Source organism: Diaphorina citri, unplaced genomic scaffold, assembly GCF_000475195.1.
Source record: "Diaphorina citri unplaced genomic scaffold, Diaci psyllid genome assembly version 1.1 scaffold378, whole genome shotgun sequence".
NCBI classification, from domain to species: Eukaryota; Metazoa; Arthropoda; class Insecta; order Hemiptera; family Psyllidae; genus Diaphorina; species Diaphorina citri.
Window position 1 is genome coordinate 335,351 of NW_007377813.1, and position 20,258 is coordinate 355,608.

General features: G+C 38.4%; 6 protein-coding genes and 3 long non-coding RNA genes across 10 annotated transcripts in view; 5 read left to right on the plus strand and 4 right to left on the minus strand.

Moving 5' to 3' along the window:
• The first annotated feature begins 577 nt into the window (after positions 1-577).
• On the plus strand, positions 578-1,452 carry LOC103508203. Its single transcript, XR_541313.3, has 3 exons — positions 578-743; positions 882-1,037; positions 1,407-1,452. It is a non-coding gene; the product is annotated as an uncharacterized LOC103508203 (long non-coding RNA).
• Positions 1,453-1,640: 188 nt separating this feature from the next.
• On the plus strand, positions 1,641-5,256 carry LOC103508225 (glycosylphosphatidylinositol anchor attachment 1 protein-like). Its single transcript, XM_026822874.1, has 5 exons — positions 1,641-1,651; positions 1,973-2,132; positions 2,376-2,516; positions 2,836-3,011; positions 5,133-5,256. The coding sequence occupies exons 2-5, from the start codon at positions 1,976-1,978 to the stop codon at positions 5,244-5,246; spliced, it is 588 nt and encodes a 195-aa protein (XP_026678675.1). The 5' UTR covers positions 1,641-1,651; positions 1,973-1,975; the 3' UTR covers positions 5,247-5,256.
• Positions 3,079-4,782, minus strand: LOC113466992. The gene is made up of 3 exons (XM_026822873.1): positions 4,407-4,782; positions 3,895-4,050; positions 3,079-3,543 (listed from the first exon to the last, which is right to left on the minus strand). Exons 1-3 carry the CDS (start codon positions 4,648-4,650, stop codon positions 3,206-3,208), a joined length of 738 nt encoding a protein of 245 aa, XP_026678674.1. The 5' UTR covers positions 4,651-4,782; the 3' UTR covers positions 3,079-3,205.
• A 32-nt stretch (positions 5,257-5,288) lies between the features above and the next one.
• On the minus strand, positions 5,289-6,295 carry LOC103508226 (F-box only protein 9-like). Its single transcript, XM_008472757.3, has 3 exons — positions 6,162-6,295; positions 5,740-5,882; positions 5,289-5,300 (listed from the first exon to the last, which is right to left on the minus strand). Exons 1-3 carry the CDS (start codon positions 6,247-6,249, stop codon positions 5,289-5,291), a joined length of 243 nt encoding a protein of 80 aa, XP_008470979.2. The 5' UTR covers positions 6,250-6,295.
• A 394-nt stretch (positions 6,296-6,689) lies between these two features.
• On the minus strand, positions 6,690-7,963 carry LOC103508227 (F-box only protein 9-like). Its single transcript, XM_008472758.1, has 3 exons — positions 7,936-7,963; positions 7,264-7,510; positions 6,690-6,951 (listed from the first exon to the last, which is right to left on the minus strand). The coding sequence occupies exons 1-3, from the start codon at positions 7,961-7,963 to the stop codon at positions 6,690-6,692; spliced, it is 537 nt and encodes a 178-aa protein (XP_008470980.1).
• Positions 7,962-9,423, plus strand: LOC103508228. The gene is made up of 3 exons (XM_017443654.1): positions 7,962-7,973; positions 8,629-8,885; positions 9,261-9,423. The coding sequence occupies exons 1-3, from the start codon at positions 7,962-7,964 to the stop codon at positions 9,421-9,423; spliced, it is 432 nt and encodes a 143-aa protein (XP_017299143.1).
• A 1,313-nt stretch (positions 9,424-10,736) lies between these two features.
• On the plus strand, positions 10,737-15,650 carry LOC103508204. Its single transcript, XR_003391221.1, has 3 exons — positions 10,737-12,009; positions 15,042-15,155; positions 15,611-15,650. It is a non-coding gene; the product is annotated as an uncharacterized LOC103508204 (long non-coding RNA).
• A 937-nt stretch (positions 15,651-16,587) lies between these two features.
• LOC103522754 (probable serine/threonine-protein kinase dyrk2) overlaps positions 16,588-20,258 on the minus strand; it is a 43,625-nt gene continuing 39,954 nt past the window's right edge. The window contains exon 11 of the mRNA XM_017443656.2: positions 16,588-16,854. Coding sequence (XP_017299145.1) covers positions 16,614-16,854 — 241 coding nt within the window. The 3' untranslated portion in view covers positions 16,588-16,613. The remainder of the gene's footprint in view (positions 16,855-20,258) is intronic.
• LOC113466996 lies at positions 18,542-19,582 on the plus strand. 2 transcript variants are annotated; one of them, XR_003391226.1, is made up of 2 exons: positions 18,542-18,585; positions 18,692-19,582. It is a non-coding gene; the product is annotated as an uncharacterized LOC113466996 (long non-coding RNA). The 2 variants fall into 2 exon arrangements; XR_003391225.1 differs by having other exon boundaries at positions 18,553-18,621.

Consider the following 20,258-nt stretch of genomic DNA (forward strand, 5'->3'; position numbering starts at 1 on the left):
GGACAGATGGAAGGAGGTGAGGATAAATTATTATTAGGCATTTTATCAATAGTTGCAAGAGGAGGGGGAAAGGAAGGTTGAGGAGGGCTTGTGGAGAGTGCATCTGGGAAAGTGGAGATGGCTCTTTTTAAAATTTCGTGAACAAAATGATAACAAAATGTCACAAGTTCAACAACTGTTGAAAAAGTATAAGCTTCAAAAATAAATCAAAAGGTATACAAATTTAGAAATTTGAACGAGTTGAAAGGATAATTAAAAGCTATTTATTATTTAAAATTTAATTGATTATCAATAGAGCATTAATTTCCTGTTGTAATCAATAATCATTAAAAAATAAAAATTAAATTATTTTTATTTTTTCAACTCTTACATCACTGTGTATCGTCGATACCCCGGGAAAATTTAAAATATTTCAGTTCAGCTTCAGAGTTCACTGAGGGACAAGAAAATTTATTGAACTTTGAACCGGAAAATCTATCTTTTTCTTGAAAATTTGTCAATTTCTGTAATATTTGGCCGTTTAAAATCATCTTTCCTCGTATCTCAGTCACCTCATGAGCTTCAGATTTCAGGAAGGGAATATTAATTTTATATTTTATTGAACTTTGAACCGAAAAATCTATCTTTTTCTTGAAAATTTGTCAATTTCTGTAATATTTGGCCGTTTAAAATCATCTTTCCTCGTATCTGAGTCACCTCATGAGCAGGGTTATTCACTGACATTGTGTAGAACATCATAGACGGTAAGTCTTATGTGCAAATGAATACTAATTGATTTTAATAAGCCCTCTTTTGTACAAGGGCCCTTTCAAACAACCACACATGATGAACATTATAACTTGTCTAATTTGTTTTTAATTGACACTACATCTTTATTTCAGATCTCACCACAACAATGGGACTACTTACTGACCCAGGTACTGGGGAAGGTATATTCACTCACTCTCTGTTGAGATACAGTAATAAGACATCATTCTTTCTCTACACTGTAGCATTGGTATGGTTTGCATTGCTTGCTCATGAAGAAATCAATATTGGTAAGTTGGCACCTTGTGTTTTGTAGGGAGACTGGATGTGTCATAATAAAAGACAAATCAATTCAATTACAAATATGAAAGAGGCATATCCGAGAAGTATTTTCCATCTATACAAATGCTGACAGCCTCTTGTCCAAAAATGACAATATTAATGGAGTGCAGTAGCCACTCTGCGCCTGCCAAGGTCAAGAAAGTTGACCGTGCTACTAGGGGGATATTATGCTGCCATGCGCCCACAGAGAAAGTACTGTTTTCAAGTTAGAATTAGCAGATATTTAATTGATAACCATATTCACAGCATTGATTCACACAGGGGTACCTCTCCTAATCCTTGAACTTTTCTGAACCTATTCTTACCAAATGTTTCAGGAACTTACTTCTCTGAGAATGCCATTTATTACATACAGAGTTTGGTCAAAGGGGATTACTCCTCGAGGATGGATGATAATGGCCAAGAGTTTATCTGTCCCGAGTTGACAAAATGAAAGTGGAGAAGCAGCAATGGACAAATGCCATATCCCATTATTATTGATGGCCAGGTCTCCATCAGTTGGGGACTGGAAAGCTGTACATTCACAACTGTTACACCTTCACTATCATTAGGAAAACCAGTGGTAAATTTGAACCATTTTGTACTGTTTCAGTTTGTGATCTCTGATGAACAATAAGCAACTCTGTTTATTGAAGTGGTACTTATGATTCAGGACTGTTAGGCACTGATGAGTGTGGCTGTCAATATTCCTCTGGATGGGTGAGCTGGACTAGAGCCATATATCTCAGGCTTGGCTGTTTTCCCCCCATACAGAGTTTCTTATGAGCAAAAGCAAAATTTCATTTTGTTTTTTTTTTTTTTTTTTTTTTTTTTTTTTTTTTTCAAACTTTCAATTGGTAAACTAAATGTACCTAGTAACAAAATCTTGCTGTTGCATTTTCAGGACATGACAGGTCGTAATGTCTATGCCATATTAAGAGCACCCCGCACTGCTTCCATGGAGGCTCTAGTTCTCAACATTCCCTACCGGCCTCTACAGTCTATCTATCCATCAACTCTGCCGGGCCTAGCACTGGCTATGTCTATGGTCAAGTTCTTCAGACGTGAGTTTTTTTTTATATATTGTCATGAATACATATTGTCATGCAAAGGGTAGTAAATATCTTCAAGAGGTTGTTTATGTATAAAGAGGTACCTATCTAAGATTGTAAGTATTTGGAGTTTGGGGTGGCATTTGTGTGGTAACCTTATTTCATAAACAGCAATGAATAGCTAGTGTCTTTACTTACAAGTTTTATCATTATGTACGTAAATCTTGATAAATTTTCTGGACTGTTTTTCTCTAGGTCAAAGATATTGGGCCAAGGACATTATCCTGCTCATCTCAGAGCATGAACAGTTAGGTGCGCAAGCATGGCTGGAGGCATATCATGGTGTATCGTGTGGAACCACTGGAGTACTCGATAGTGGCGACCTAGAAGCTAGAGGTAATTTGAGACTTAAGGTAGAAACACACTACCATCATGTCACGTCACGTGAAGTCATGGGGAGTGAATAATATGTAGTTAAATTTCCCATAATATTGTAGGAAAATTGCGTTCAGGACAGTCACACAACCATCACGTCACGTAAATTCATGGGGAGACAGAAAGTGTAGTTCAAAGTTTTCCCATAATACTCGTATTGTAGGTAATTGGTTTCAGGACAGTCACACTACTATTAAGTCACGTGACGTAACGTAATGGTTGTGTGGCTTTCGGCTATAACTAAAGCCACTACAACAAGAACTTTGGTACTTACTTCCAGGTGGTGCAATTCAGGCGGCTATAACTCTGGAGATCCAGTCACATCGTATAGATCACATTGATGTCAAAGTATCCGGACTGAATGGACAGCTACCTAATCTGGATTTGGTGAATCTGATTCATCGCCTGTGTGGTAAAGAAGGAATCAAGCACACCTTTCACAATGTAGAAGCCAAGGTGAGTCAAGTGAGCAAATTACCTAGAAGCTTGATTCATTCACCTGCCCCTGATGAAAATAGAACTCAGAGCTTCTGATTTCTAGACCAGTTTAGTTTAGATCTACAATTTATTCTATTAAATTTAATCATTGGTCGTTAGAAAAAGTTACAATCGTAGCTTGAATACAATTTGTTTTATTTAATCATCGACCGTCAGAAAAAGTTACAAGCTACCACACTCCATACCATCATGATTAGGAGACACTGTAATTCGAGTCGATTTCCCGTGGAAGGGTGCCAGTCCAAATTGAAATCAGACGTATAGTTCCCATTGTAATCATAGTTTGAACTGTTCATATAATCTGCTATGACTTGACCCGGGTAGTCTGTTATAATGATACGAAGCGTTGAGGTATTGCTTTCTGACGTCAGTGTTAGGTTGACACTTGCTGTTGTCATGTTGATGGAAGTGTCATTAAGCGTGGAAATTTTGTCTTCTGTGCGTACTGCACTTGTCTTGTCATTTGAGTATTTTCTATTGCTTATCACATCTGTGAATGCATTTGATAATGAGGTATCTGTTACTTACCTATATTTTTTGTGTTTTTTATAGGCTTTGTATCCCTAGTGCCTACATAACAAGTTTGTATCTATTAGGCAGAGCTGCTGCACTTATTTTTTCAGAACTAGGTTAAATAAGATTAGTATTTATGATTTTTGGGGGTGTCTCCAAATTGGTTCCAACATGTCATTCCATTTTCGACTTATTTATGTTGCTGCTGCTTAGTGCAGTTGGCAAAACACTGGACTCATTATCGGGAAGACCGCGGTTCGAATCCCAGCAGCAACAAAATTCCTCCTATTCTCCTAAACATTACTTTAAGACCAGTGCTTTTCCTTACCATTATATTCGTCTTCATGATCAGTCCACTCTGGCATACACGAATTCAAATGATTGCAGTTATCATAGCTGCATACATTGCACTTAATTTCCATTCCAGGCTCATTGGTGTTTGAGCTGGAGAATCGCGAGCATAGGTTCCAGTGTGAGGTGCAACCTTTGAATAGAATAGAATAGAATAGAATATGCCTTATTTGTCCCGTCCGAATAGGACTGAAAGTCCCTTTACCTAAGCAGTCTAAACAAGATCTCGTGTATTTGATAGAATAATAATTGTTTTCATAGACCTTGCTTGACTTTTTGAGGAAATGAGTTCATTTGTGAGAAAGATTAATAAATTATAATTATAGACATTCTTTCTCTTTAATTTGTAAAATTCAATAAGGCAGGCTGAAGAATGATTGGGAATTAAGGTAGTAGTGATAACCTACTTAGAACTCCAACATCATTATGTAGGGCTATGGGAAGTGGTATCGATTTTATCCAAAAAGTTAATTTCTATTTCATCCTTACCTCGTCTCACGTATCTGAGTTTCCTTATCCGATCAATGGAGCATATCGTGAAGCAATGAGTACCCAATTTGGGACAGATCTCCAGTTGTTTACCCGGAGTGAGTATATTACAAGACTCATTCCGATCACTCCTCAATGGACTTTGCTTATCGTAGGAATTACACAGGTAACAATTCAAACAGGCGACTGTATTTAATCGCGATAGAAATACAATAGAGATAGCTATGATAAAACTAGATGGCATGGTAAGAATAGAAATAGTACTTGGCTAATTTTGGTTTATTTGATGTACTGTTGCTCTCAAAAAATACAATTAATAACTGAAGCCAAATTTCATTTTTTATGAAGGCACCTATCGAGTTAAATGCATAACTAAAGTAACCGGGATAAAATGTAGGTACACCAACTTACGTGAAATATTTCTCTATATTAATTTATCTTCTATTGAATAAGTAAGAAAACCAAGAATGCTCATTTTGTTTCTTCATTAAACAGTCAAGTCAATCCTTTGAATTAAACAAGGAAGGATTCCCCCCCCCCCCCCCCCCCCAAAAAACAATTAAAAAAAAAAAGGGAAAAATTTAACAGTTGAGATAAAAGAGAAAAAACTAGTTTCCTTCAAAATAAAATGGTGCAATATTAAACTGTTGAGATAAAGGGACTACTTACATGTCCTAATTTGACAGTCTAAATAAAGCATCTAATCAGTTCTCTGTTTATTTTCAGACGTTGAAAAAGCCTAGGGATCTTTACTTGCAAAGACTGACTACTTTGATATCCATGGTGACGACACAAGCTACAGGAGTACCTAATGGTAATCACGGCTTATTCCATAGGTAAGTTTGTAATTTACCATTAATAACTGAAGCCAAATTTCATTTTTTATGAAGGCACCTATCGAGTTAAATGCATAACTAAAGTAACTGGGATAAAATGTACACCAACTTACGTGAAATATTTCTCTATATTAATTTATCTTCCATTGAATAAGTAAGAAAACCAAGAATGCTCATTTTGTTTCTTCATTAAACGGTCAAGTCAATCCTTTGAATTAAACAAGGAAGGATTCCCCCTCCCCTCCCCCCACAAAACAACGATTAAAATAAAATAGTGCAATATTAAACTGTTGAGATAAAGGGATTACATGTCCTAATTTGACAGTCTAAATGAAGCATCTAATCAGTTGTGTTCTCTGTTTATTTTCAGACGTTGAAAAAGCCTAGGGATCTTTACTTGCAAAGACTGACTACTTTGATATCTATGGTGACGACACAAGCTACAGGAGTACCTAATGGTAATCACGGCTTATTCCATAGGTAAGTTTGTAATTTACGGGTTGGTGGTTCGATGGTCGCTCCAGATATAATTGTCGCCAAGTGGTAGGTCCAGGGGCGACTAGGTCAGAGCAGTCCAAACCCCAGGTCCTGATGGAAACGTCCCGCCAAATAGCCGGGTCACGCGCGCAGATGTACAGACCTAAGGGGGCAGAATGAATATAATGAAAGAGACCTTGTTTATCCTGCTCGAATAGAAATGAGAAGCCCCTTTACCTCGAATAGAAATGAGAAGCTCCTTGAGTCTTGGAAAACCAATGGTGATAAAAACGGGGAGTGAGTAACGTAGAGAAAAAAGACAGAAAGAGAGGGAGAGAGGAAAGGAGGGAGGGAGAGAGAAAGAGAAGAAAAAGGGAGGAAGTGAGGGGGAGAGAGAGAGAGGGAGAGGAGAGGAGGGGAGGGAGAAAGATATCCTACATACCTCTACAAACCCTGGAGCACATATCAATAGACCTGGCATCATGATGTTGTGACATAACCCAGCGTAGAATATAGATGACAATTTCCATAGGAAGTGCAGAGAAGTGTGTTGCGGTTTGTGGGTGTGCAGGCAAGATGAAGAAAAAAATTTCATTGAAAGACGTCCATTTCGAGAACGAATATTATTATTATCATTTTTTTTTTTCTTAAAAAAGAAAAATGTTTCACGCCCGCACCGTTTTTATTTCTTAGCAATGGAACAACTTCTACATTAGACTCCTGTGGTCTGTGTCGTAGCATGGCCACCCCGCAGTATGTCCCTTATCAGATGGACGATACGAAACATAAAATTACCCATTTAGGTGCTGGGGCAACACGAGAACCACAGAAAGAAACCAGTTGAAACATTTACAATCGAAATACAAGGACAGTTTTTTTGTCGATGGTGGGCTCTGAATCCGGAACCTTCTGCATAGCAAGCGCGTTACTACTGGACTCAACGTGTTCCCAAAATTAATAGTAAATAATATTAATGATAATAAAAACTTACCAGGTGGAAAGTCTGATCTCTAGTCTCATATTCGTTCACCCGCCTGTTCCTAGTCTTCACTCGAGCATTGGCCAAATTATAGCGACTCTGTTTAGCCACTATAAACACACGATCCCCTCTCATCTTGTAATGACCAATCAGAATGGTGGAATCGCGAGGTGTACGCCATTTCAGACTTCCCACAACTGAGGAGGGTACGTCTGCCGTGGTCAGGAGTAGGACCAGACCTCCCGGGAAAAATCTGGTGACAATAGAGAAGCAACGAAATGATCAAGTTAACCGCCAGCCTAGTTACCTTGAATGGTAGCGCGCCTGCTTTAAGTGCTAGGTCGGGGATTCGATTCCCGCGAGTTTATCCCAAATAGATAAGGTGCATTCTCAGAACGGCTGGCTTTCTATCTTGTCCTGATTTTCTCTTTGATTTCGGGACCATAATACCCGGTGTTACCTATAGTGTCAGCAAAAAGAGGGTAAAACCTTGTCGTTAACGAATTCAGCGGACAGTTTCATAAGAATAAGATAAAAATAATGATAAAAAAGCTCTCTCTCTCACCTAAGATATCGGAAATACGTAACCACATGCCAGGGCCGGTGCGTTCTGTCTTGAAACGAATTATCTCCGTGCCTTAGGTAGCTGGTCTTGCTAATATAACACCCTGTGGTCTCCAGGCGCGGTCGCTCCAGATATAATTGTCGCCAAGTGGTAGGTCCAGGGGCGGCTAGGTCAGAGCAGTCCAAACCCCAGGTCCTGATGGAAACGTCCCGCCAAATAGCCGGGTCACGCGCGCAGATGTACAGACCTAAGGGGGCAGAATGAATATAATGAAATAGACCTTGTTTATCCTGCTCGAATAGAAATGAGAAGCCCCTTTACCTCTGTAGTCTAATCAAAGTCTCACTCATACATATTTTTACAGTTTATGGGTATAAAGTAAGTCACAAAAGATCTAACCAGGTCGCATTGACATTTGAATGGTAGCGCGCCTGCTTTAAGTGCTAGGTCGGGGATTCGATTCCCGCGAGTTTATCCCAAATAGATAAGGTGCATTCTCAGAACGGCTGGCTTTCTATCTTGTCCTGATTTTCTCTTTGATTTCGGGACCATAATACCCGGTGTTACCTATAGTGTCAGCAAAAAGAGGGTAAAACCTTGTCGTTAACGAATTCAGCGGACAGTTTCATAAGAATAAGATAAAAATAATGATAAAAAAGCTCTCTCTCTCACCTAAGATATCGGAAATACGTAACCACATGCCAGGGCCGGTGCGTTCTGTCTTGAAACGAATTATCTCCGTGCCTTAGGTAGCTGGTCTTGCTAATATAACACCCTGTGGTCTCCAGGCGCGGTCGCTCCCAAATGCTGACAGCTTGTCCAAAAATGACAATATTATGGAGTGCAGTAGCACTCTGCCCTGCCAAGTCAAGAAAGTTTGACCGTGCTACTAGGGATATTATGTGCCATGCGCCACAGAGAAAGTAGCTGTTTCAAGGTTAGAATTAGCAGATATTTAATTGATACCTATTCACAGCATGATTCACAGGGGTACCTCTCTAATCTTGAACTTTTCTGCCCTATGGTGAGTTGAATGGATTTTTTTTTTCTACCAGCCTAAGTGGTGCAGTGGTTGGCCTCAGTAGTGCGGAGGTTGGTGGTTCGAGTCCAAGTCAAGTCATGAAATTTATCTAGGTGTAATAATAATGGGGTTGCGATATGTGTGACAAGTATTTAGATATGTTGAACACAGTTCCTTTTTCTTTTTTCTTTGGCAATAGCACCCCCACATCACTGTGGACAAACACTGTGGCATGACGTTAACAAGAAGTAGAAGAAATTTAAGTTGAACATTTCGTGTTTTCTCCTCTAGAGTTTTAATCTTGAAGTGAAGACCGTATTGAAACTAGTCTTTTTGTTTTTTAGGATAAAAAGGCCGACTCCAAATCAAGTAAAGCTAAGAAAGACGAAGACTCCATTGAAGAAGAAGCGGCATTGGAAAGTCTTAACCTAGTGCGTGTGGGGGTGATATTTCTACTCACTCATGGGATGGGTATTCTGCTCATGTCTTCAGTCCCTGCTATCACTCAATATCTACAGGGACCTACAGATAAGGCACTGTTCCTAGCATTTGCCACGGTGTCTGTGGCCTCAGTTGTGTTCACTGTTGTCTACAAGCTGCTGTGAGTTTACCTAAGTATTTCGTAACCTTGTAACTTTTGAACGCTGAAGAAATTCACATTGTGCAGTTCCCTACCCCCCCCCTTCTGTAACATCACATAATATCAAATCATGTGTACCCCGAACTCCAAGCACAGAACCGAAAAAACTTCGAACTCGCCTTTAATCGAAACCGGGAACTCCTCCGTGGAAGCCTATTGTGATACCCTCTCGATCACGAAAATTTACATAATATCTTTTGCGAAGTTCTTTCTGGGACAGATGCCACTTCGATGTAATTTGCGGGGCTGTTTTTTAAGAAGTTGGTTGTTGGTTAAATGAGGAAGCTTGATTGTTTGTTTTTACTGATATTATTTTACCATTTTTATATCTCTCAGGTTCCCAGTGGACAACGATTGGTTATTTTATTTCATATTCTGCCGCGTGGAGCTTGGACTTGCCACAATGTGTATAGGGGTTCAAAACTTCTCCCTAGGTCTCATCATTGCTGCCATCTATGTTCTGCCGACACATTTCATATCACCCACACAGAACAGGTGAGTTGAGGAAAAATAATATGTTTAATCGTTCCAAGAACGGAGCTCATCTTAAAATTAATTTGATCTTAAAGGTGTGTCCACACATAGTCGACCGGCCGTCGATCGACGAGGTGAATCTATGTTGTCGAGGCAGTGTGGACGGTTCAGTCGACATCGATCTATGGCCGGTCGACTATGTGTGGACACAGCTTTATAGTGTTTATCAATGATGAAACGAAAAATATTAAGGAGGGAATACTTGACCCAGAACAAGGATTTTTTATAGAGAAAACATCAGGAAAGTGCACAAGAAAGAAGCAAAGTGGCTGAAGTCAAGGACCCTCGAGGCCTGTGTAGTAAGTAGATGGACGTGGTTTTTATTAATATAAATTTCACAGTAAACCCCTGTGTTATTTCATCGAGATCACTGTCTATAGTGTTATTGTTGTTATCTTCTAGCTTGGTAGTGTTATGTGTAGTGTCTGTGTCCGTTATTAATTTGTGCTCATGATGTGTTGTGGTGTGGAGTACTTGGTGAATTTTGTTGTCAACGGTGTCACTGGTATCATCAAACCACGTATAGAAGAAGAAGAAAGAAACAAGAAAGAAGAAGAAGGGAAAGAAAAAGATGACTTCAATTCGATTAGCCTTGCCCCTCCTATCGAAAAAGGCCAGAAGGTACCTATATATATGAGCACATGCAAGTCTATTAGACGACTATAATTTTCTTGGAAAAAGGTAAGGGTCACATCGAGTTAAGTTGAGTCCAAAACTATACATATAGGTCCTACATTGATAACGCGCGTTATTGATCACATAGCCGGGGGCGATGACCATTGGAAAACGTTTAGGTAGGCACTTAACACAGAATTTATAAGTAGATATGGGAATTCTATAAAATACACAAACTCAATCATCTAGCTAGAAATAATAGATGTTTTTTTTCGACAGAGGGAACTGAGTAGTTCTTTCAAAACTTGTAACTCGCTCTTTAGTTCCCTATACAATAAACAATAACCAGCTGTATGCTGTACGAGACCGAGAGTTTTCTGTCTTTTTCTTTCTACATTTGAGTGAGAGAGATGGCGTTTTTCGTCAAAAATGGCAAATCAAAAATGGATTTTCACGAAAAAACACTCGTACCGGGCCTAAGGCGGGTGAAAAACAGATAAGAAAAAGATAATAATAAAAGAATTCAAATTGAATCTTTTATTATTATCTTTTTCTTTTCTGTTTTTCACCTGCCTTAGGCCCGGTAAGTAGTTCTTTCAAAACTTGTAACTCGCTCTTTAGTTCCCTATACAATAAACAATAACCAGCTGTATGCTGTACGAGGTTTTCTGTCGTTTGTTCTTCATTAGACATGTTGTAGGTACCAGGTAGGCTACATACTGACGTACATGATTGTAGCTACATAGCAAATATTAATATGTAATATGACTTAGCACCTATATCTGAGGGCAGTTATCTCGTACTTGGTACCTATGATTGCTATGATGACTAGGTACTCTATAGTGGATCTCTACCGGTAATGGTGTACCTATTTTTGTATTTCAACCCATTTTTCACTCTTCTAGGAGATTTATGGTTAAGATAAGTTTTAATTAAATTCTATTTATTTATTTATTACAATATTATGGCATGTTACATGTAATTTACATGTTTGTCTGTCTGAAATCTTGTAATCTGAAATATTGTTTTGAGTTGTACGCAGTGAACAGAGGAGAACAATTTATCTGTTGACTAACTTTATCAGAGATTTCGTATCTTGTCCGAATGTTACTGATTAGCAAACAATGGAAGTAGTCATTGTCTCAAGTACTTAGGTACAAGGTATCTATTTAGAACTGAACAAGTACCAAAAGTAGTAGTTACTATTATTAGGTTAGGCTAAGTGTTAAGAATATAGGGACTGGAACTGTTCGGACTGATCTTTAGACTTAGGTAATAACTATAATTTTATATTGTTGCCAGTTTGAATGTCTTCATTTTGTATTGGAGGTGTGGTATATTACCTTTGTGGTGAATTAGGTATTTTGTTATACAAACTGCTAGTATTTATATTTTTAAGCTAGTCAAATTAATAGGGCTTTGTTTTTTTACTTTTCCTATATCCTAATAGTACCCATGCAAAAAGTACCCATTACTCTAGGCTTGTTATTTTAAAGTTGGAAATTTAGGATGCAATATGGTCCCCTTGGTAAAAATTCCAACTTGACAACCTTCAATAAGAAGTGCCCAGTGCCCCATTTACAATGAATATCATATATAGGTAATTGTAATTAGGTATTCCTGATTTCTTTTTCCATTCCAATTTTTCCAGTTTCTGATTTTCATTCCAAAAATAAATCTACCTCTTCATTTCCAATTATTTATATTTATTTATAGTGGAATATTTTTATTTTGACTTTTACAATTATTACGCTTACCTATCACATTTTTCATGTTTCTTGTGTAATTAATCCGCCTTATAATTTTTGCTACCTTTGATTCATTTTTACATTTTACTGTACATATTTTAACAGGGTCTCTATTAAAATTATTAGTTTTGCCTTATTGTCCCGTAGAACTTTTTAGGCAGGTGTAAATCATACTAAATTTGGTACAGGTACGTATTTTTTCTACTTCTTATGTGTATGTTTGATGCATTTTGTTTCTCTTTGACTAAATAAACTAGCTGATTATCGTACTTTTGTAATCGCATATAGGATCTAGCTGTGTATTTTTGTTGTGTTTTGAGTTCCTAAATAATAATGTAGGTAGATTCTTCATAAATAGGTAATTTACTGAGTAGGTACCTACAAACTATGTATAATAGGTTGTACTAAACTCTTTGGTAAGTAGGTAGGAATCTACCTAATAAATTTGTTAAGTGAACAAGACTTCGAAGAGTTGTTCGTCACTTTGATTTGTCACATCCACTAATAAACTAATTTTTTAGTGGAGGTGACAAATCTACATCTGAAAGCAGGTGTTCAAGTTCCAATAACCAAGAGGACAAATGAAACTGTAATTGATTAAATTCCAGCTAAATGACAAGATTACCAGCCTAGTTAGCTTGGTGGGTAGCGTGTCAGCTTAATAAGCGTTAGGTCGCTGGTTCGACTCCCACCCGGGGCGGATTTTATCCTGAACATACAAGGTTCGCTCTTGGAACGGCTGGCTTTCTCCTATCCTGTCTTCCTTCTCTCTTCGCTCTCGGGACGATATGACCTTGCCAGTTACAGTTCCCTCCATCAAACCACGTATAGAAGAAGAAGAAAGAAACAAGAAAGAAGAAGAAGGGAAAGAAAAAGATGACTTCAATTCGATTAGCCTTGCCCCTCCTATCGAAAAAGGCCAGAAGGTACCTATAAGCGTAATATACAGGGTGGTTCGTGATTTGCGAACCACGCTTATATCTCAGAAACGGCTGGGAATTAAGAAATGAAATAAACGGCATCATGTAGATGAAATTTTGATGATTAAAATGGCATTTTTTAAATTTGCAATTTTTTTTGCAAAACGGCCCATTTTTTGCCAAATATAGGTCACTTTTATGGGAACCCCCATTTTTTATTTAATTTTTGGAATCAGCATAAAATTTTAATTGAAAAAATGTATTCACTCGAAAAAATTTGCTCTACAAAAATTCTGTACACTGTGAGAAAGAAAAACAATTTCTTAATTATTTCTTTAGTTTTTGTATTATTCACTTAACTATTTCAACAACAATCAACAACAACAAACAAATTTATAAAAGCTGTTCAAAATGAGATCCATTTCTTTGTACACAGTAACGCATTGTTCGCTCTAACTCAGGACCAACTGCGTTGTTCATCAAATCTGGGGTCACTGACGCACACAAAATCGCGATTTGTGCAAATTTTTGTAGAGCAAATTTTTTCGAGTGAAAAATTTTTCAATTAAAATTTTATGCTGATTCCAAAAATTAAATAAAAAATAGGGGTTCCCATAAGAGTGACCTATATTTGGCAAAAAATGGGCCATTTTGCAAAAAAAATTGCAAATTTAAAAAAAGCCATTTTAATCATCAAAATTTCATCTACACGATGCCTTTTATTTCATTCCTTAATTCCCAGCCGTTTCTGAGATATAAGCGTGGTTCGCAAATCACGAACCACCCTGTACATATATATAGAAATGTGTCACTGCACTGAAGCCCTTCTCAAACAGGTATGTTGTTGGAAAGGCAAGTAATAACCACTTGGCCTTATTCCATAGGTCTCGACAAGTTTCTTTTCCTTGAGGCCAGAACTTTTCATACTCATACGAATTGAACAGAGCTTCTTTTCAACATCATACTTGATGTCCATCAATGATTTTTGAATAGATTCAGGGACCAAGGATTGTCCAAAACTTAACCTACATTGTACAAGGCGAGGTCAGCCATTAATAATTCTCGAGAGCGTTGCGTGATACAGGACGGAAACTTAACCTACATTGTACAAGGCGAGGTCAGCCATTAATAATTCTCGAGAGCGTTGCGTGATACAGGACGTGCTTTGGAAAAAGTTCTTGAATTATGTATATTGCAACACTCATAATGTTCGTTCCAATCACACAATGGAAAAACTAGACACCTGGTGCTCTGTCTGCCATGCGACAGAGGTAATATTGCAACACTCATAATGTTCGTTCCAATCACACAATGGAAAAACTAGACACCTGGTGCTCTGTCTGCCATGCGACAGAGGTAATTATAATGTAAAATGTCCAATGCATATGACAGTGGGGAGAGTATTGGATGGGAAGTTTTCGGTGTCTGAGGTCTTTTTAGAGCACCTGAACTTGCCCTGAGTTTAGGCGGTCAAAATATAACCAACCATTTTTGAGAAGACAGGTTGATTTTTTTTGATGAGGTTTGAAAGGGGGAACTGTAACGGCTAAGGTCTCATCGTCCCGAAATCGAAGAAAGAAGGACAGGAGAGGAGAAAGCCAGCTGTTCCGAGAACGAACAGTATCCGTTCAGGATAAAATCCACCCCGGGCGGGAATTGAACCCGCAGCCTAGCGCTTACAAGGCAGACGCACTACCAACCAAGCTAATTAGGCTGGCAAAGTCCTAAATTTGCTTTTAGTTTAGGCGGTGTTTGGTTTAACTATCCCCTTTGTGAGGACAGGTTGAATATTTCAGAGGAAGTAGGAAGTACTGCTAGTGGAATTAACCTAGCCTGGATCAAGTTATCAAATAGAAGAAGAGTAATATCGATCCGTAACACGGTTTCGTGTTGTTTTTAATTTTCATGAAAAAGTAAACAAGGAAAACTGAGGAAAAACTAATAGATTCATAATTAGGTAGGTAGGGATATCAAAGGGATACCCCTTGCCTCGAGGACGAATTCTTTTCAGTCAATGTCAAATTCAAAGGGATATCAAAGAGGTATTTGCCTAGGGGACGAATTATTTTCAGTCAAATTCAAAGACACAATTTGAAGACACTCTTTCCCTGTTCCGAGCACCCATCCCGATTAGGCACATCGGAAGTTGCTTAACCTATTTGGTTTAGCCGAAAATGAAGAAGATTCATAATTAGGTAGGTAGTTAGGAATATCAAAGGGGTATTTGCCTCGAGGACGAATTCTTTTAAGTCAATGTCAAATTCAAAGAGGTATTTGCCTTGGGGACGAATTGTTTTCAGTCGAATTCAAGGACAAAATTTGAAGACACTCTTTCCCTGTTCCGAGCACCCATCCCGATTAGGCACATCGGAAGTTGCTTAACCTATTTGGTTTAGCCGAAAATTGGAATGAAGGTAAGTTTAGAATTTAACTCCGCCGGATTATCCAAGATAAAATTCCAACACTGCATGTCTAAAATATGGAAAATCATTTCGCCGCGGCAAAATATCAGTTCCATCTGAAGGTATCCGAAAGGATGACCATCTAAGATTCTAAGCAATCGCCAAAATCTACGATTCTCATTTAAATTACATTCCCCACAGGACATCCGACAAAAAATTGGATGAAACTCTCGAGGAGTGGAAACAGGGTCTCAGGTTGAGTGAGATTAATGTAAGGAGGTGGGTAGCTTGTCGCCGAATGGCGGATAAAAACCCCGTGTCATTCAAAATACTTTAGCATTTATGGGGTGACGTTAAAACCCTTCGCCAGGTGGTTTTTGGTTTTTCCCCTTTAGGAGAAAACCACATCCGCCAAGGCTCCTCCGTAGATACATTTTGACCCTATTTCCACATATGCTTTGTTTCAGGATGTCATCTCGGCCGTAGGTGGTATCATAGGAGCCAGCTTCATTCCGGAAAAATGGATCAGGGGCGGATACCTGGACAAGATCCTCAACTCTCACAATATCATGCATGTTCTAGTGGTGTATGCTGTGTATTACATGCAGGTGGGGTCCATCCAGGATATATTGTGGATGGCACAAGGGGAATGTGTGCCCGCTCCTGCTTAGAATAGAATATACCTTGTCTTTGCTGCTGATGCCACCGAAACACTCAATATTACTGATAATACTTGTGTTGCCCCACCTCTGGTCAATCGTACTGACTCTCAACCCGGAGGTACTAAGTTCAAATCCCGTCCAAGACGGAAGTTTTCTAAGCAAACTTTTCCGTTCTTGGATAGGCTTGGATGATGCGAGGCGCAATAATTTCGGTGTAGGTTTATAGATTATGCTTTCATCTAGGCTGTGATAAAGAGAATCGCCTTATATATATTTGTTATAAATACTATAGGCTTTAGCTCAATGTTTTCAAAGCTTATTATTATTTAAGAAAGCTTCACTATTTATATTCCTAGTTTTCTAGTCAGCTTAAAAATATTTTAATCAAATAAACGTCATTTTAAAAGGACTTGTTCGCTATCCGCCTTCTCACATCATTTAACCTTAGTGGAGCTGGGAAGAGACAGCAGCACGCGATCGCGCAAATGAACGTTGCTTTTTATGATTGATATAGCACTTTGTGTGTTTGGATATTTAGAATTCTTTGGTGGTAGAAGCTGTGTCCACACATAGTACATGCCGTCGATCGAAGAGGAGAATCTATGTCGTCGGGGCACAGATAGGGTTCAGTTGACGTAGATCGACTATCTTTGGACACACCTTAAGAATGAACCAACGGGGACAGTAACTGATTCAATTCACAAGATTATTTCAAATTGAAGTAACTAAATATGTATCCACTTCTTCTTCCTCGCTTTTTTCTCTGTTCAGACAGGGTCGGCGTTTTCCGTCAGCCTCTCAATCAGCCCTAGCTAGGGTGAGTGCTTTGGGCTGAAATTTGGTTTTGGTTACAACTAAATATCCACTCCATATGATGGAATAACCAAGTTCTTAGAAGAAAACCCAAGTAGCCAAGTAGAAATAAGGTTGGTGCACAACTTACGTGTAGAGGTTTGCAGTTTTCTCGTACATAGCGACCAGCCGTACCCTTCTCATCCCAATCTAGCTTTCCATGATAGAAATATTTCGTCTTTGTTTTCCTTGCCATTCTGAGAAATCAAACAGAAAAACTAGAGTTAATTTCAACATTAGAAAAATGGCCTATGCGCTATTAAAGGAATTCCTTTGCATCCAATTGATCACTATGGTTGGCTTGGTTGGTATTCGGATGGTAGTTACGTGCTACTGTTTTTTTTTTTTTTTTTTTTTTTTTTTTTTTTTTTCCCCCCACTCTCTCATATTTTAGAGTGAATTTCAACATTAGAAAAATGGCCTATGCGCTATTAAAGGAATTCCTTTGCATCCAATTTATCACTATGATTGGCTTGGTTGGTATTCGGATGGGTCACCACCATCTTGGTAGTTACGTGCTACTGTTTTTTTCTCCGGCCGAACTCTAACTGGGAAGGAAATATTCCTTTGGAAACAATGTGAATCATCCCTTGGAAGTATAAATGGTACGACAGACCTATATTTAGCTGTAAGGAATTGTGTCCAGTATTCTTTACCTGTAAGGAATAGTGCCCAGTATTCTTTACCTGTAAGGAATTGTGTCCAGTATTCTTTACCTGTAAGGAATAGTGCCCAGTATTCTTTACCTGTAAGGAATAGTGCCCAGTATTCTTTACCTGTAAGGAAACAAGCTTTACTCAGAAATAAATAAAGTCTACAGCCTCACGAACACTTAGGTCTGAATCGATGAAAGTTACTTCGATATTTAGTAGGAAGGACCGTGTCGCTAACAAGAAAAATAGAGAGTCGAACTCAATGTTGAGAAAACAAATGAGAGATTTGACGTAAAAAAGGGTTTTAAGTCATTTTTGAGTCACAACCCCTCAATTGTTCAAATGTACACTTATGACCGGGTCCACGAAGTGAGGTAAACCTCCGTTTAAATTTTAAACTCGGATAAAGTAATCTGATTGGCTATAATTTTTGATTTTTCTTTTTTAAATCAATCACAGATTGGTTAACCTGAGAGTTAAATAATCCGAGTTTAACACTCTCATGGTGAATTTCACAAATTACTTAATGAGAGATTTCGCTAATGGGAGAATTTTTAATAATATAAAAAGGAGTTTTTAATAATCCAAGGAGGAATTTAAAATGATCCACGAGGGGGTTTTTAGTGATCAAAAAGGAGGAGTTTTTCAAAACTCCAGTTTGGATCATTAAAAACTCCTCTTTGGATCATTAAAAATTCGCCCGTTAGTTAAATCTCTCATTAAGTCAATTTTTTTTCGGTATTGCCATGTCAGTTTGGATCATTAAAAACTCCTTTTTGATCATTAAAAATTCGCCCATTAGTTAAATCTCTCATTAAGTAATTTTTTCAGTAATGCCATGTCAGTTAAAAACAACTGATGTGGCACCAAAAGCGTTAAACTCAATTTGTAGACTCGACCGTTAATCAATTTTCCCTTACACTTGAACATTTTCCTACAACTATGAATTCGACTGTATTGTCTTAACAAAAGAAAGGGAGGGGTCAAATTTCCTACTTAGCCTAAAGTAACAATGTGAAGGAAAGCTATTTTTGTGATGGAAGAAAAAATACTAATTCTAACTGATATTCAACTATCTGAGCAGATTGTAATTCGAAAATCTCAGACTTGTTAGAAACATGCTTTTAGCTTTCAGCGAAATGAAAATGCCATTTCGTTCCCACACCCTAGGACCAAATTGGCAGTTTCCTTTCTCATATTCGCGCAAAAACAGTTAAAGTTGTTCGTAAATATACTACGAACTGAGATTGGAGCGATGAAATGAAGGTGAAAAAGGTTGACCAAATAATAAAATAACCCTTTGTGAAAAAGGTTGACCAAATAACCTTTATCAATACAGCGTGACATGACGCTCCTTGTTGGAAACGGTCTACATAAAAAGGTTGACCAAATAACCTTTATCAATACAGCGTGACATGACGCTCCTTGTTGGAAACGGTCTACATTTGAACCGCTTCACGTCAATCAGTGAGATACCAATTAACTCCTTGTTGGAAACGGTCTACGTTTGAACCGCTTCACGTCAATCAATGAGATACCAATTAGGGCTGGGGCTTGCCAAGTCAGATTATTTCTCTTTCTTTTCAAAGAGGTTTGATAGAGGGACCTGCTGAAGTCTTATCGTCCCGAGAAAAGGAATACAGGATAGGAGGAAGCCAGTCGGTCCGAGAACGATGATAAAATAACCCTTTGTGAAAAAGGTTGACCAAATAACCTTTATCAATACAGCGTGACATGACGCTCCTTGTTGGAAACGGTCTACATTTGAACCGCTTCACGTCAATCAATGAGATACCAATTAAGGCTGGGGCTTGCCAAGTCAGATTATTTCTCTTTCTTTTCAAAGAGGTTTGATAGAGGGACCTGCTAAAGTCTTATCGTCCCGAGAAAAGGAATACAGGATAGGAGGAAGCCAGTCGGTCCGAGAACGATGATAAAATAACCCTTTGTGAAAAAGGTTGACCAAATAACCTTTATCAATACAGCGTGACATGACGCTCCTTGTTGGAAACGGTCTACATTTGAACCGCTTCACGTCAATCAATGAGATACCAATTAAGGCTGGGGCTTGCCAAGTCAGATTATTTCTCTTTCTTTTCAAAGAGGTTTGATAGAGGGACCTGCTAAAGTCTTATCGTCCCGAGAAAAGGAATACAGGATAGAAGAAAGCCAGTCGGTCCGAGAACGATGAAATCCGTCCCCGGCGGGAATCGAACCCGCGACCTAACGCTTACAAGGCAAACGCGTTACCCTCCAAGCTAACTAGGCCCGCTATCTTGAGATTGAGTACAATCCTAGATTGACCACTAGATATAGCGTAATCCTTATTTAATCTCCTGATATAACCCGAATTGGTAAATCCCCGCTTAAAAAGGTTCTCACAAAAGTTATAGTTTACTAATTCCTACTTTACAGTTTCTCTTGATGAGAGATACCTCAATACTGTCAACAGTATTAAATCTATGGATGCCCCGATAAACTATCAGAAGTAACAAAGAGTTCCTACTGAACGACCTTGATGGAACCACTTTGATATGAGGACAATGATCAAGCCACTTTGACACCAGAGGAGTTTTTGTCTGAATTATTCACCGGGTCAGCTTTGGTTTGAACAGTTTAACATGACTAACAAATGCCGCTATTCACTGGGTCAGCTTTGGTTTGAACAGTTTAACATGACTAACAAATGCCGCTAGTTTCTCATGACCAAGCTACTGACCGAAGACAAAATTCGGTCAGCTTGGGTTCTGAATTATTCAAAAATGTTCAAAACAAAACACGATTCAGTTTGGGTCACAATTATTCGCATATCAGACGACTCATCCAAACAAAAACCCCCTTGAGGACAGTAAAGTCATCGCGGTATTAATCAGAGCACCTCAATCTTCTTCTTCTTCTCCCTAGCCTTTTCCCACTTAAATAGGGTCGGTTACAGCGTTACAGCGCAC

What these genes read in the sequence shown, in the direction of transcription:
- LOC113466992 (XM_026822873.1), bottom strand. Translation starts at nt 4,650, where the DNA reads ATGCCATCTAGTTTTATCATAGCTATCTCTATTGTATTTCTATCGCGA. An exon ending in ACTCAGATACGTGAGACGAG is followed by an intron (nt 4,051 to 4,406) that starts GTAAGGATGAAA and finishes TTCTATTCAAAG; the next exon opens with GTTGCACCTCACACTGGAAC. An exon ending in TCATGAAGACGAATATAATG is followed by an intron (nt 3,544 to 3,894) that starts GTAAGGAAAAGC and finishes ATGCATTCACAG; the next exon opens with ATGTGATAAGCAATAGAAAA.
- LOC103508226 (XM_008472757.3), bottom strand. Translation starts at nt 6,249, where the DNA reads ATGGAAATTGTCATCTATATTCTACGCTGGGTTATGTCACAACATCAT. An exon ending in GTGCTCCAGGGTTTGTAGAG is followed by an intron (nt 5,883 to 6,161) that starts GTATGTAGGATA and finishes CTGCCCCCTTAG; the next exon opens with GTCTGTACATCTGCGCGCGT.
- LOC103508228 (XM_017443654.1), top strand. An exon ending in ACTGTTGTCTACAAGCTGCT is followed by an intron (nt 8,886 to 9,260) that starts GTGAGTTTACCT and finishes TATATCTCTCAG; the next exon opens with GTTCCCAGTGGACAACGATT.
- LOC103508225 (XM_026822874.1), top strand. Translation starts at nt 1,976, where the DNA reads ATGACAGGTCGTAATGTCTATGCCATATTAAGAGCACCCCGCACTGCT. An exon ending in TGGCGACCTAGAAGCTAGAG is followed by an intron (nt 2,517 to 2,835) that starts GTAATTTGAGAC and finishes ACTTACTTCCAG; the next exon opens with GTGGTGCAATTCAGGCGGCT. An exon ending in TTCACAATGTAGAAGCCAAG is followed by an intron (nt 3,012 to 5,132) that starts GTGAGTCAAGTG and finishes GTTTATTTTCAG; the next exon opens with ACGTTGAAAAAGCCTAGGGA.
- LOC103508227 (XM_008472758.1), bottom strand. Translation starts at nt 7,963, where the DNA reads ATGTGGTTACGTATTTCCGATATCTTAG. An exon ending in ACGTATTTCCGATATCTTAG is followed by an intron (nt 7,511 to 7,935) that starts GTGAGAGAGAGA and finishes CTGCCCCCTTAG; the next exon opens with GTCTGTACATCTGCGCGCGT. An exon ending in ACGTATTTCCGATATCTTAG is followed by an intron (nt 6,952 to 7,263) that starts GTGAGAGAGAGA and finishes TATTGTCACCAG; the next exon opens with ATTTTTCCCGGGAGGTCTGG.